General features: G+C 38.5%; 1 protein-coding gene across 1 annotated transcript in view; it reads right to left on the reverse strand.

The window, feature by feature from the left end:
- ETNPPL (ethanolamine-phosphate phospho-lyase) overlaps positions 1-17,009 on the reverse strand; it is a 276,355-nt gene that overhangs the window by 41,838 nt on the left and 217,508 nt on the right. Inside the window, exon 12 of the mRNA XM_044061317.1 lies at positions 16,109-16,161. Coding sequence (XP_043917252.1) covers positions 16,109-16,161 — 53 coding nt within the window. The remainder of the gene's footprint in view (positions 1-16,108; positions 16,162-17,009) is intronic.

Below are 17,009 nucleotides of genomic sequence, written 5' to 3' on the forward strand. Positions count from 1 at the left end.
TGTTTAGGTCTGAATACACCCACAGAAGCCGGTACCTGCTCAGCGGCTCCGGACCCATCTGAGGGATTAGCGTCCGAGGCTCCAATACCTTGAGTATCCAGTGGCATGGCCAACTCCACGTGGGAGTTGGTAGTGGCCTGTGACTTTAAAGTAGCGGGCGTCAGGGGCTGCAAAAGTGCCTCACTGGGAACCGGCGAACCGGCGACTGGCTTAGGAGAATCTTCATTGTCGGTTTTGGGCCACAGTTATTTTTCTTTATCCTTTTCTTTGCATTTTTTGTAAACTCCGGTAGTCAGATGGCTATCCAACGACATTTCAGGGTAATTAAACTGGCGTCCAAAAAAGTTTAAAGCAAAATCATACTGACGCTTAATAGTGCGTTGGTTAAATCTAGTACAAAACCGACAACCAGTAACGTTGTGATCAGGGCCTAGGCAAGGAATACAGTAAGAATGAAAATCCTTATGAGGTATTTCCTTTCCACAAGAAATACAATTATTAACTTTATCTGACATCAGTCTGGAGCAAGAAAAAAGTTTCCCCAATGGGGTACTTAGCTTTATTGAAGACTTCGGATCTGAAACTCAAACACGAAAATCTCAGGAGTCTGCTGACCGACACTTGCGAACTGCTTCTGCTTCGGGCACCGCGCGGTAAGAAAGACTGAAGAAAATGGTGTCGGCTGCTTCTTTTATACCCCTGATAACCTGACGTCAGGGAATGGGCGACGGCAGCTGACTCAGGACCCAAGACTTTGGAATTCAGGCCTGCTGAGGGCAACCTGCCGGCAGGATTACCCTAAATGTAATGACTGCAACAGTGAAACATGAAGAACGTTGCAGCAGTTTCTTTAGAATTCTAACAGAAATCACACCTCAGTGCTGGGTTTAATACCATTCAACTATTTCTTTTACACTTAAAATATTTTAACATTTAAAATATTCACAGAGATGTCCGAACATCCAATGAACAACTGGGACAAGTAACTTGTAATATTAAACTGCAATAAAATGATAAACCAGGTGGTTTGTCTCGTAACTGTACTGTTGTGCAATGATGGAAAAACAATACAAAAAGAAAATTAACATTTGTAAACCAGCCAGCACCAGCCATGAAACAAAATTCTAGTTCCCATAAGCATAAAGGAAAATTCACCAATAAAAAAATACTCAAACATATTAGCTCCTTCCTCAGGTTCCTCTTGGATCTATTTTTACCATTCTTTCCTATCCTGCCAACCCAAGATGGCAGCTTTCTCTCACGATTTTAGTAAAGCCTGGAATAATACATAATTTACATTGTTTGCTTGATCTCTATTTATTTTATAGCTCTCCTCTGTTATCACCAAAAGTTCAACATTTCTAAAATAGTGGAAGAAATCTTTATTTCTAAATGTTAGTTCTAGGACTTTTAACAGTGCTTTTATGATAATTTAGCTTGTACAAGGGGACATTTTATGCTAGAGACACATACGATTAAAACTGCAGAGTTGTAAACTGCAGAGTTTTAATGCAGCTGTACCATTCCAGATGACCAACATGTGAGAGAAAAAAAAAATCACCTTATTGTATGTATTGTTAGTAGACTCTTTGGTGCATGCTTAAAATGCAGTATTTTCTGTCTGTTTGTCCAAGTGGGAGCACTCTCTTTAGTTGATACATACCTTCTTAGCTAAGCTGCCCCCCCCCTTCTAAAAATTATAAAAATAAGACAGATCTCTGCAGTTAAGCACAAGGTGTGCAATCATTAAAAATCTAGCAAAAACATACCATGCAGGAACACAGAATAGAATGGCATTGTTATTAAAATAACAAATAGCAAGTAAAATGTATATCATTACATAACAGAGACTTTTTCAATATACTGTTTAATGTCTGTCTGTCTTTCGCCTTTTCCCAGTTAGGGGTCACCACAGCAGGACTCTGGTCTGCACATGATTGGCAGTAGATTTTTATGGTGCCAAGTTGCCAGCCCGACACCCAGCCTTCAAAGAAGGCACACCCATTCATGCACACATCTACCTGCATGTCTTTAAATTCACTCGACCATGGGAAAGACATGCAGACTCCACGCAGAAGGTGCTCCAGCTGAGAATCGAATGGCAGAACCTCTTGCTGTGAGACAACAACGCTAACTGCTACACCACCGCGGCCTCCTCAATTTCAATCTACTGTTTAATGAGAAAGCATTTATATTTCTGTATACTGTGAAGGAATGGAAAATAAGAAGACAGGAACAGGAAACCGGAAATGTAAATGCCTACTTTTCACTACACAATAGACTTTCTTCTCATTACACAATAGAAACTTTTTAGTCTATTGTGTACTGATATGACAATACTCCTTCATATTACACAACAGAGAGCTTTTTAGTCTATTATGTAATGAGATAAAAATCATTTACATTGCTGGTGTGTTATTTTAATAACAAGGTCTATCTCCCTTTCTAAATTGGACTGCATCCTTATACCCAGTACAAACAACAGCATGACAATCGTGGGAGTCCACTAATAAAGTGTGTTTTACAGCACCCAGTACTTATGATATTTATACCAGTGCAACACGCTTTCTACCCCCCCTCTTTTTTTCTCTCTCTCTCTGTAATAGTGCAAATCCTTCATGAAAAGACTTTCTGAACATCAACAGATATACCTCTTAAAACAAGGACATCTTCCTAATCTAGCTACATATTACTATGAATTTCTTTTCCTGTGAATCAGTTTGATATTTTCTATGTGTTAAATTATACTTGATTATCTAAGCTGGTATTCATCAGTGAAAGCAGATTTTGGCTCATCTTCTCAAGGAATCACGTCTTTGATAGGTGAATTTATGTAGTCAGCAAAGTTGAACCTGGGTGACATTTTTGTGTTTGTCATGTGATGTTCATGATGCTCAGATTGAAACTAGACATTTGGGATCAGTGCTGTACCTTGAATAGAAAATTTAAATTAAAACAACATAAAATAAAACAAAATAAAGCCCAGTCCTTATGGGACATACAGCCCTAATGTAAATGTCTTTTCCTTTATATCCTTTGATCTCTCTGTCTCTCCTGAGTATCCCCACACACTAATATCCCAGCAGTGATTCACTTTGCAGTTGTTCTGAGAATGCTATGACATCAATGCATTTCTCTTCAAAAGAATCTATTAATTCAGGGTTGTTGTTATCCAGACTTCTAACAATGCTTATAACACTCCAATACATGAAGTATTTTAAACGGGGTCATTTCTTATCTGTTGTTTTTTCCAGATTTACCCCTGATTTACGCTGCTGTCGTGTTCAAATTATTATGTGATAAGATGGCTTTCCACACCTTCTCTAGTTTCTTCTTTACAAGTGTAGTCATTCATGTTTAGATTGTTAAGGTGACCTCTTAGGCATATAATATGTTCATCTCTGTCCCAGGAAGAAAAATTCCTACACCTAACCACTGTTGAATACTATAGTTAAAATGAAAACAGTTTAACTGTACAAATATATAGTCATTTACAAACTGTTACGGCGGTCATACAATGAACATTTGTAAGGTTAACTATACAAAGTACCATAATTCTAATAAATACTACATCAGAGTTTAAAGACACACTTATGAACAATTTGCAGAAGTGTTAGGGGTTAGTATAATGGTTAAGTTTTATACCTCACAGACACAAGGTACAGGGCTTTATTTTCACTTTTGGAAGGGAATTTTGTTAGGCTTAGAATGGCCCACAAGGGCAGCTAGCCTAGTACTTGCCTGTGAACCTATAAAGCTATGCACATCATAAACATTTGTACTGTTAAATTCAGGTTCTATAATGTGTACTTTTAAGCAAAATGCAGATAGTGAAAACATATTAATGTACTCTGAATTACACATGAAATATTTATGAATATCATCCGATGAATCAATGGTTACAGAAAGAATGTCACTGCTGAGAATTCACAGTAATGTGGTTGTATTAACATTGTTGGGTGGCTAATAATGACACAGAATAGGACATACGTGGAGAACAGAGAGCTAAAAGAAAGACCCTTGGTGGTGATTCCAAGGAGTTCTGTGAAAGTTGTTACATTATGTAATGCCACACAACCACAATCTTTTATTTTGGAATCCTATATTAAAAAAAAAGACAAATGGGACCCCCTTATGTTGTAACCTAATTTCAGCCCAAAGACAGTTCCAGATTTCAGAAAGGTAAACCCAGCACAAAACATTTCCATACCTATTTATACAGTGTTCTTTTACTATTATGGTACTGTATGCTTGCTTTCTAGTATCTGACTGGTTGATGACAACTCTAAAACTTAAAAAATGTACAAGCAATTTGTTAATAAAATACTTTCTGCAGAAATTGTTGACTGATCATACTACTGTTAATGTAGAGAGTGGTTTGATGATAAATAATAATGTAAATGATGACAAATTTAGCTGGTCTGAAATAGGATGACTCAGTGTTGTTCATAAACACATTTAAAAGACTTATATGGTTATACTGAAAAACTCTAGTAATGCAAAAGCATTCGCAATTTAGAGCCATGACTCCAGCATGAGAATAATTTATTCTACGTAGTAAGCCTATAAGCACGTTTGTTTGTTTGAAGGATGTGTGCTTCAAAATGTAGTTCAGCTTCATATTTAACACATACATATGTTATTATATATCAAGCTACCATTACTGTCGGGAGTTGAAGGGCAGTAGCTTCAACCTGAGTAGCTTTGGTTCTTAAGAAATGTATGCATTCGATTTTGATTCATTTAAGACTTACTTGACAAAAGATCAGACTCTATGTTTCCATGTTGCTGAATCCAGACTAATGCATGGCCAAGGGTAAAAAGACCACAAAGTAAATATAAGAGTTGCATAACTTGAATATTGGGCTAGTTTTACACTGGTACCAACACAGTGTTATAAAGGAAGCAAAGGCCGAGTGATTTTCATGATTATAAAATGGGCAGAAGATGAAATGATACCAGAGTATTAATGCAGTAAGAGAGCCTGTTAAGTTCCAGGCTTCAGTGCATCATATTAAACCACCATAAAGCATGTATAGAAAAGAAAGTAAATGACTGTCATGTTGATTAAGTTTGTAAAATATGGCTTGGCTAAATCAGTGTTTAGCAGCAAGATGGAAGAAAAAACACTGAACTAAAGCATGAAACTGCAGCAAAAGCAGTTGCAAGGACTTTTCATTTACTTTCCCCTTACTAACCATAGCAGTTGACAAGCAGTGGCAGGACAGAAGTAACACAAGTAACTGTGTCAGCAACAGTTACAAGTGTGTGCGTATGCGTGTTCGTGTGTGTGTGTGTGTGTGTGTGTGTGTGTGTGTGTGTGTGTGTGTGTGTGTGTGTGTGTGTGTGCATGTGTGTGTGTGAGATGGTCACATAACTTATATTTGGGATATAAAATACTTCCTCTGACAACACTTCCATACTCTAAACCAACTTTGAAACATTAAGGAACTATTTTACATAAAAAAATATAACAACAACAAATGTATTTACTAATAAAAAAAATTCAAAACAAGCTAACAGCCCACTTCTTATGGGCAATAATACCCTGCAGGGTGAGTATTACAGGGAAATAATGGACTTTCCAAAGGTGGAGTAATGCCCAGTTCATTGGTTGATAGGTCTAAGAAGCGGAAACCAAGCACCCAAAACAATGAAAACTAGATGCAGAGAACTAGCCTCTCTAAGAAACTTAGAAAAAATGAAAACTATTCTTGTTCTTCTAGAAAACTCTCAGAAAACTATTGACAGGCTGAAATAGTTACAATAACAAAATATATTTGATGGAAAGACTCTTACAGTAGCATTCTTTACCTGTAGGCCTCTATAAGCTAATGCCCATCACTATTTAGCCATGTTCATCCTGTTAGAGGTCCCCTTATGTGAGTGGCCCACTTCTGTTGGTCATGCCCATATAAAAGCAGCATTACCATAGCCCATGCTATCTTTATTTCTTATGATCAGAAAATTAAAACTTAGGGTTATACAAGGATGCAATAAGTACTTAAACACTGTACATGTATAAAAACTACAGACAAAGTAAAAATCAAAACTGAGGCATCGGATGATGGAAGATTGCTATAAGAATAGATGTCCTACCAACCACTGTTGTAGTATTCCAAGCTGTTGGGTTATATTCAGAAGATAAAACACCACTCCTTTTCAACGATAAATTACTGAAGTTTTTTAATGTGAGCGCTTTCGTCCACTTGCAATGAAGGAACCTCATCAGAAGTGTTATTGATCAGGTAGAATGTGCCTTTGCTGGGGAGTTAAGGGATTTACCATGCTGAGAGTAGCAGAAAGCAATAGACTTGGAGATCCAGTTATCAGTAGTTTGCTTAGAAACTGGGTTCCCTAGTTTTGACTCCTGAAATGAAAAAAAAAAGCTGATCTGATTTGTGGTTATCCTTTGTCTTATCTAGGTAAAATCTGAGTTGTCTATGGACATCATGGTGTTGGAGTATTCTTTTCCTCTTGTTTTTTGGGTTAGGAAAGACATTGGATAGATTAATATCTTGGTTAAGGTACAGTTCATTCATTACTTTTGGCATGAATGAGGGCTCAGCCTTTACTGATGCCCTATCCTTGTGGAAAATAAGGAAGGGAGGGGTAGCCATAAAGGTTTACAGCTCAGAAACTCTTCTGGCATAGGTAAGGGCTATCATGAGAATGTTTTTTCCAAGTACAGAATTTGAGAGGAGCAGAGGCTGCTGGCTTAATGGGAGGCAAATTAGGGTTTTCCACCAAAAAACCGAGGTCCCAAGCATGGAGAACAGGTTTCCTAAATGGTTATAGGTGAAGTATGCCTTTAACAAGCTGTTTATTCTCTGAGCTGGTCAAAAGAGGGGGGGATCCAGAGGTTAACAACAAATATAGCTGAAATGTGTGCTTTAAATGATAAGCATGTTAGATCAGATTTCAGAAGCTCACACAGGTAAGAGGGGACCACTGGAGTGTTAGAATGAACTGGGTCCTTTTTATTAGTTGGACATCATATTGAAAATCTTGTCAATGTGGCAATGTATGATTTCCTAGAGGAAGTTTTCTTGCTCCTGGAGAACCTTCAACTCATCCACAGAGAACAGGTGTTTAAAAGGGATCAGAATCCTATCATCCATTATGTGAGGCTGAGGGACAGTAGGTTCAGAAGAAGAAGTGAGCCCTTCTGCTGTGTGAGTAGATCAATTATGGAGGTAAGTTTCTGGTGATGGCCCTTGGCTAGGAAGAAGAAAAGGTGGAGCTGATGCTGTCTTACCTAAAAGGGAGTCACCAGTATAATCTTTGGGCCCTCTCTTTGTATCTTTTGCAAGACCCTGGAAAGAAGGGGAAGTGGAGGAAAGGCATAAAGATACTTCCCCTTCCAAGGAAACAACACTGCATCCATTTTACAAGCTTGAGAACATTAAGTCCTGATCCAGAAAAATGGACGTCGTTTGTAGTCAATGGAAGTTGAGATCTATCTGTGGCACCTCCATTTGTGGACTATGTCCAGGAAGAGCCCTGTCTTCAGTATCTATTCATGGTGAGTTTCTCTTGATCAGCTTAAGCTGTTTGCTAAGGTTCTGTCCTGTGAGGGAATGTAAACATCTTAGAGAGAGAGATTTGCTTTTGTGGCCTGATCCCAAGCTAAAAGAGCCAGTTGGCACAGTTGGCTAGTTCTGGTACAACCATACTTGTTTATGAACCACATGACTGTGGTGTTGTCTGTGAACACTTATAAAAGAAATGGTGGTTGAAGGTCTTTACAGCATGTAGTAGTGCCATCACTTCCTTCAGATTTATATATTCTGATCTCATGTTCTTTGGCCACTGACCCTGGGCTTTTAGGCTGCCTGTCCAGGCTTCCTATGCATCATCTGATTCATCTGTGTATAGCTCCTGCTCTGGTGTCTGCAGTTTGAAAAGGTAGGACTAGGTTGAGCTCTACTTGATCTATCCACCAAAGGATCGCCTTCTTTAGGTAAGATAGGAGTGGAAAGTGTACCTCCAGTAGATGGGAACGTTGGGACCAGATGGCCTTCAGGTTCCACTGGATCTTCCTCATGTGCAGTCTTGCTAAATGAAAAGATTGGATGTGGTTGCAGCCATGAGTCCCATAATTCTTAGGAATTCCTTGACTATACAGGACTGGAGGGGAAGAAGAATGAGGAGAGAAATGGATAAACTTCCCACTTGTTTAGAGGTAGGAAGGCCTGCATGAGTTTGATGTAGTCTGCAACCCAAAAATACAATGTCTTGGGTTGGAGACATAGCAGACTTTTTAAAACTGACTGTGAATCCCAGACACTGGAGAAGGAACAGGCTGAAGCTGAGGTGTGACAAGAATATTTGTTGAGATGGTGCCTTTATTATCAGGTCATCCAAGTAAATGAATATCTGTATTCCTTGTGTCCTGCAGAAGACTATGACTGGATCAAGGCATTTTGTGGGGACTCTTGGGGCTGTAGAAAGTCCAAAGGGTGAAGCAGAGAAATGAAAATGTGATGAACCAGCAGAAAAACAAAAAAAAATCCTGTAAGCAGGATGGATAGGAATGTGAAGGTAGGCATCGTTTAGGTCAAGGGACACTAAAAAGGCCTGAGGTAGAATGAGAGGTAATAGTGTCTATAGAGATAGCATTTTGAAAGATGGGACCTGAAGAAAGGTCTTGAGAGCAGACAGGTTCAGAATTAGTCTCCAGTCTCCTTCTTCTCTTGCAACATGAAATAATCTTCAATAGAACCCTTTTCCTATGTACTGTGAGGAAATTTGCTTTATTGTACCCTGATGGATAAAAGTTTGGATGATGGAGTAAAGTAAAGAAGCTGAGCCTGGCTGTGAGGAAGTGGAACAATGCCTATGAATGGAAGCAACTCTTTTCATGCATTCTGTACCCCTGCTGAATGATGGAGAGGACTTATTTGTTTGTTGTGAAGCCAAGGCAGTTTTTTAGGGATGAGGAGAGCCTTTTAGAGAGGAGCAGTGAAGGATCAAGGGGAGGGGAGAGAGAAGATTGAGGCCTCCCAGATCTATTGTACCATTCAGATTTTTCTTGAAACCTCTTCCTAGGGATTTTCTTGCTCTTATGAGAAGGCCTGGGGTCCCTACATGTGAAAGAATCCAACAGTGATTCATGAATTTGAGTGTTGCTAAAGTTGCTTGAAAAGATGAGCCACTTCTGGAGGGTTTGTCCACAGACAAAGAATAGACTGATGGATCTACCACAATATTTTTGTACAGAAATTTTAATTCCTCTGGGACTTTTTAAAAAAATATCAGGACTTTTAGGAGCTGGAGTTTGGGGATCATGAACTGTGGAAGTGGATTCAAGAGCATCTAGGAAGGCCTCTAAGACAGGAGGCATAGGAGCTTGGGGATGAGTGTCCACCTCTAGAAGGCTATAATACCTTTGCTGAATTAGAGATTTCTTTGGATTTTCATTCAAAATGCTTCATGATACTGACAAGAGTTTCTCCAAATGAAGCTTCCTCCTTTGGGAAATCAGGGGACATGGCATCCTCATTATCCAAACCCACATGACCAGGCTAATGGAGTTATGAAAAGTATGCCAATGAGCACTCCTTAGAATCAGAGTCTTTCTCTACTTCATCAGATTACTACAGGCCTGTTTTTAGGATTGGAGACAGTAGCCAATATCTGAATAGGCCCTGTGAGGGAAGGGGACCTAAGTGACATAATGGCTTTAAATAGGACCTAACAAAAATCCATCCACTATTTTGCCTGGGCTATCCGGGGGAGGGGGGGGGGGGCATTTTTGGTTTTCTGATTATTTTTCTTCAACGTGATATCCACTGTGAGGTTCTGACCTCTGATGCATTTCAGTAAAAGATCCTGGGATTTCTTCTCAAAGTAGTATCTGTACTATGCCCTTTGGTCCCTCTGAAATAATGATATGAGGCTCCTCCTTCTCACCATCATCTATAGCCACAGTCACTTTGCTCATGCAATCCTCAGATAAAATTCTGGCCTCCGGCAGGGTCACTGTAGCAGAAGTCTGAACTGTTGTCTGACATACCATAAGTATTAATATCTCAGGGCACATGCCCAAGTCTGACTGGGCATCAGAACATTCAGGCCAAGGCTTCTTAAATGTTTTCTTATGGACAGGCATGACATCAAAGTAGAGGAATTCACCATCTTAACTTCAGCGAGGCACTTTAAACTCTGTACTTCCAAACAGGAGCTGAGACGACAGTTGGTTTCTTCAAGTCTTAGGAATGAAAAGACTAGCAAATAGAACAGTTTCTATAATCCTGCTCTGCCCCCAGCTAGAAAAGGCACTGGTAATGGAGATCCTTGAAAGGAATCTGCCTACAGAAATCGCACTTACTCCTTCTACATGACATCTAACAGAGCAATCAACAGCAATGTAAATGAAAATGACAAGCAAGATTCCGTACTGGGGCAGTTATCCGAGCCACTGAAGGCCAACTGTACCAATGACCACATACAGAACAGACAGACAGGTGCGAGACCTGTGTTTGGACTGGCTGTGAGATAGTCTGAGGATTTATGACCATATGTCCACTTATGTACCCTTACACCCACAGGCTTAGGTCACACATCGGACGTATAGCTCAATGGAAGGTTTTAGTTTTGGTACTCTGGCCTGATGTCAACATTATCTAGTGAGATAACCCAACAGTAATTAATAGTGCAACAGTGATCTAAGGAAGGACATCATTCAATCTACTACAGTAGCTCCTCCTTGAAAACGTATAGTTACATTATGTGCTTCATACATTCGAGTGGTTATTTTTTACAGAAGTCTCTTGCAACAGTATTCACTAGCCAAGACCAGCTCCCTTGTACAACTGCCTACCAAAACCTTCTCTGCTTCTACACTGAGCACCTAGTCAACAGTATTTGGTAGATTTGCATACATATGAGCAAGTCACATATGCACTGAGCTAAAATTTCACTAAAGAATAAGCTCTGCTTGTCAGATCAAGGTCATTCAGATAATCAGGTATCACAGAAGTGTCTGTACTTGGTATCAACAGAGATTTGTATAGCACCCAGAATGAGAACCTTTTCTTCCTCATCAAGTCTAATTGCCTTTTGAAGACCTTCTGGATTTTGAATGCCTTGTGCACATACACTTACAATAACAATGGCAAATAAATTTCAGACTGGCATGTCTTAAGTGACATACCTTAGTCAAAAGGTAGGAAGAAATGCTATGTCTATGTAGGCAGAGACTATTATAACATGTTATCCAGCTATCCCAAAAAGGACAAGGGCATTTATATAAAGAATATCATGAAACACCGTACACTGACCTTCTGAGGGAAAGCTTGACAAGATCATGGAGACAACTGCTTGCGCTCCTAGTTTCTAGATGATCAAAGGAACTTGAGTGGATCGTGCATCTTGGTCAAGCCAATGCATTACAAGGATTTTTGTAGCTCAAATAGCACTACCACTGCATATGCTCTGGGTACATTGTTAAATCAGGTGGAATTAAAAGTAGATGGACAACCCATGTTACACAATAGCAAAAGGTTATTTTCAAGGAAAGCATTTTATGCAGTGATGGACAGAAAAGGTTTATGATTGATCTGGACTTAAAAGAAATTCCAGGTAGGAATAACTGTGTAGTCATATACCAAAATCCTTCGATAGGCTACATCCATCAGTGGGCATAATAAAATGCACAGACAGGAAATCATGCTATAACAATATAATGCAAAACTGCAACATTAAGTGTTTCTAATACAAACTGTGCTGTTTGCTTCAGAAGAAATTTATGTGTAAATCACCACTTTTATTAGGTGCAGACCACATAAAATTTCACAAAGTTAGACCACTTGCAGTTCTCCAAAACAGCCTCACTTTCTACCTTGGGAGAAATGTGAAAAATATAAATATGTATACTTTGTAAGAAGCAGTGGCTTAGAAACATGGATATCTCCCTGAAGTAAATATATATATATATACATATATATATATATATATATATATATATATATATATATATATATATATATATATATATATATATATATATATATATATATATATATAAAACTGAGCTTCAGTTCAGATGGCACCTGCATGTAAAAAAATAACTGTTGCCATGGTTTTTCAAGTCTCATACCTTGACCTGACCTTGGGCAAGTCTCATACGTTGCCACGGAAATGGAACTAATGCTCTGTTGAAGGTGTGACATTTCTTAAACATTACGCATAGGGAAATATGCTTAAATGAATTTTGAAAATGCATAGGGCTGATATGCAGAAAAACTGCATACCAGAGCAGAGTGCAATTCATGAATGTAGCCATGCACCACAGAACACTGACATACATAGCTGCATACCTGTGAAGAGTCACCTTACCCTGTTTACAATTCACAGGTGCATGAATTGTGGGACATACTTTGTAGGGGAGAACCAAAACTGTGGCTGTCCAACTGCTGACTACCTCTGCCCAAGGGCTTGGACAGCTGAAGCCAAGTAATTCACCTAGCACTATGGTCCTGACGATGAAAGGGTTAAACTAGCTACACACACACACACACACACACACACACACACACACACACACACACACACACACATGCACACACACACACACACATGCAAAGTTTAGAAGGAGTATGAGTTCAATTCAAAGGCAGAGTGAACGAAGCAACAGGAGAAGCTCCCTGATCTTACTTGTTTTAGACAGCTCTGATTCCAAAAGGTTTTGTTATCTGAGTTTATGATGGAACAAATGCCTTTCCTATAGAGAATGTGTTTCTGCCTTAGTGGCACTCAGAAACCATGAGAATATCTTTCTGTGTGGTGAAATTTAATACTCCATTATGTAAAAAAGGGCTGCAATGCTGCATTATCCAAAATCATGCAGACAAGACTTTTGGTGATTTTATCCCTGGGCCTCTGCTGAAAATGAGTTTCTACCCAGTCAGACTTTCCCAGTAATCAAATGCCAATAAATAAATAAATAAACAAATAAATAAAAATAAGTGACTATGTGGCAGAACAGTAGTGTGACCTTCTTTAATGAATCACCTCCCTTTTTAACTGTGTAGTTAATATACTCTGCAAATCCCTTATGTGAGACTGTCCTGTAATGTTTATAAATCCAACAGATCTTCTGGTCAGTGAAACCACTGAAAGTGGAGTTTTCTTCCCAAAAATCATTTCTATTAAAGTTTAACAGTTACCTTAACAACATAATTACCTTAACAACATAAATTATCAGAAAAATACCCAGCAAATACAATCAACAACTTATTTTACAGTATAATTAGTATAATACACAATTAGGAACTGGCACACAGGCAACAATACATATAAATAACAGCAGAAAAACAATGATACAATAAAATATGGTAACTATAATACCTAGTACAGCCGATAAGGGAAGTAGTACATATAGATGTAGCAATACAAACTGGCACCATGGGAAACACACCTATTTGGTGCTGACCATCCAAGCTGTCTATAACCACTGAGCAGGTTGAGAGTTTGCAAGTTGTCATTGCAATGATTATGGTAATACCAGCTTGTAAACTGTCACATTTTCTTTTTAAAGGTAGCAGTGAGTTGATATGTAGTCATCTAATTATTTGTTACCTTTAAAAGAAAAGAAGACTTTGAGGATTTACAAGCTGTCAACCCATTTAGTGCTACTACAATCTGGTGTTCATGGCAGCTGGTGCCGCCATCCTGCCTTCCTATGCCTTTGGCTCACAACAAACATAGCATAATGGAACCTGAAAATGGGTTATAGATGGTATTCTGACAGGAATGTCATCTGTTCAGTAAGTAAAAATTATTAAAAATAGCTTAATACTATTGTTGCTTCAGGTTTGTACAGAAGCAAATCTGTGGTACACATATTAGCTAAGAGGCCATTTAAATATATTTGACTTGAGCATTGACATTTAAGGTACATATTATTACACTGTGTTAGGCCACTGGAAATTTTAAATTTATATTTGCTATACGGTGTCTACATTGAGTTTATTAACTAATACTCGGTTTGCTTTGTAAGTTTAAAAATCATTATTTTAGTATTCGTTATATTAGTATTGGGTAAATGGAGTACAGTAACTGATTGTAATGATAGATGAACTGAATTTGGAATCTATGAAGCAACATCTTGTTTTATTGACCTGACTATCTCGGATTTTTTTTTTCTTTGCCCCAGTTGTTTGCTGACCATCAACCTCTTCTCAATCAAACAGTCCATTTGTTCCCCATCACCAGGGGTGAGGTTTGGCCAGAAGAAACAATCATGTAGGCAGCCATCCATCAGATGTGTTCCAAGATTTTTTTACATTTTTTATTCTACTCACTTGTCCATGCCCTGTAACAACCCATGGACGCCACAAGGATTTTGAGATTAGCAGGACTGACTGCCTGGCCCACCCACAGGAGACCATGTGTGGTTGTTTCCTTGCTCTCCACCAGGGAAATCAACCATCATGCATGTGCCTCATCACATGGGAATTGTATCCCACATCCTGCATTAACCATCAGGTTCCTGAGTATCTGTTTGAACATGGGGTTCTGTGGGCTGTAGTCAAGGAGTTATCCCTCCAGACCACTAATGCAGGCCTGATTTCATTAAATGGAGAGAGTTACTACCATCTGAAGGAGGACAGCAACAATATGAAAAACCCAGATACAATCTTCACATGTGGATGACTTACCCCAACACCTGTTACTCATTGAGACTAACTTCATGGTTGTACAACTGCAGTGAAAGGAGAAATGCTCTATAAGTACAAATGCAGTTGCATTAACTGTGATCCTGCAATCACAACCAGAGAAACAGGAAATGCAGATTCAAAAAAGTAGAATCAAAGATTTGTGTAAAGGAAAAAAATCAGCTTGACCAAATGATCAGTAAACACTCAAGGTAATTGCATGGTGTAAAACTGCTGAACACCCTGTCCCACCCTACAGTAAAGACATCAGTTATGTTCTGCAGTGTTTACCAGCAATGTCTAACTGAACACAAAACATGTAGCCCAAGTACAGATCTCTTATCTCTCACCCACAATGATGCAAGCAGATGCCTTTTTCATCATTCATCTCCCCCTCCAGTTAACTCCTTTTGCCCCCTCCCAGACTGCTGTTCAATCCTGCATCACCTGGTCATAGAGATTTACACCATAGAGCCATGAGTATCTGTAAAGTTGTTTGGGTATGCATTTTAACGGGTTCCTCAGATATTTGTGGTCTGGGTAAATAACAGAGTTCTAACTTCTAGATTACAGGTTGAAAACAGTAGGGCTCTGCTAATTTTGAAACTGAAACAATTATCAGGCAAATCACTGTTTACTCACTATGTGTTTAGAGAAGCATTTGGCAAAATCTATTCCTATCTAAGAAGGATAGTGAGTGATACAGTTCATTAAAAGAATCATTCTTGACTTCTAGTGACAGCACTTACCCATCCTATCTATAAATAATGTGCATGCATACTGTGGATGACCTGGGCCGGCTATCCATTTCTGGAGTATAAGAAATGGTTAAAATCTTGGTACTAGAGTTACCACAAAGTGCAGCTTATTTCTAGAGAAGGGGAGGAATGCAGACAGATGGCACAGTCTGGGTCTAGACTTCTTGGTCATCGGTTAGTGGATTAGTAATGGTCATCTTTTAGTGGTGTTTCTTCAAGCACCTGTTAGTGCTCCAGCTCATCATCCACCGATGAAGGAGCCACAGGCATTCATTTCCCCCTCCCTCCCTAATAACCAATTCATTCATCACTCCTGATTGTTGAGGTCACAGCCACAGGTTCCACTACTGTGCCAGAGGGAGATTGTGGTTCTACCTTTTACAACATTATATGATGTCACTTAGTTAATCATTCACCTTTGAAGGCTTAAAACTTTGTTTAAAAGGATACAAATGAAAGAGAATTACCTGCATTTCAAAGAAAGGAAAGGGGGCAAGCTATATTGATTCATGTCATATCAAATTCCTAATGGAAATTCATTGTAAATGCTTTCATTTTTGGAGTGTGGCAAAAATAGTGAAACTGCATTCTGGAAGTAATATACTGGTATACAAAGCAGGAATACAACAGAAACATAGAAGAAGACATATTCAAAAAGCCCACATTGAAAGCATGAAGGAGTCTTACCTTTTTCTTGCAAAGTTGAGTATTAGCTAAATTCCCAGCTGCATTTTCAATTTCTAAGAAAATAATACAACATTAAAAAAATACTTAGCTACTGCTTTGCCAGGCACAACATTTTCCAAGCAAAGATACCAAGTAAAATTATAAATAAATCAATAGACAGATTGACAGATAAAGAAAGAATGAAATAAAGAATTTAGTACCTAGACCTTATCTACAAATAATTGAAGGGAAGTATTACATTCTTCCAAATACTGGAGAACATACATCAATCAATGTTTTGAGAATTTTTTCACCTCCTACTTCTGCCTTCTTGCTCATTTATCACTCCATACTCCCTTTCATACCTCTCAATCTGTTAGTGTAAGAAATCGGGACAAAGTCTGAAATAATAAGAAATGCCCAAGAAGGGACACATTGTAAATATTGTTCTTATAAACTTAAGTTCCTAGAATAACAGGTTTTGTGTTAGCATGTATTTTCTGAAGGATATGAAATCTGAAAATCAAATGTATGTCATTATTTAGTGACTTCAGTCCTCAGTGATTTGCCAGAAAAACCCAAATTTTATGAGGTACAGAACAAAAACATGAAGCAAAAAATCTGCACATTCTGAGAAAATCTGGACAGTTGGTGTGCTCCAATTTCTAATTCCCATACTATCATAGCATTCCTAAACAGAAAAATAAAATCACTCATTAGGATTTCAACCTTCATTGAAATTCATACACAAATGCCACTATTTCTTGCCTTCAAGTGTTGTATCAATCTAAACATTTATATGCCACAGTAAATGATAGCATACTGTTAAGGCGTTTTTTTTTACTAAGTCTTAATAATATATGTACATCTGAATGCTTAGATTTGTGGGTTTATTGTAGGCATCTATAACCTATTTACCCTG

Source organism: Protopterus annectens, chromosome 2.part0 (genome assembly GCF_019279795.1).
Source record: "Protopterus annectens isolate FY-2018-M chromosome 2.part0, PAN1.0, whole genome shotgun sequence".
NCBI lineage: Eukaryota > Metazoa > Chordata > Ceratodontiformes > Protopteridae > Protopterus > Protopterus annectens.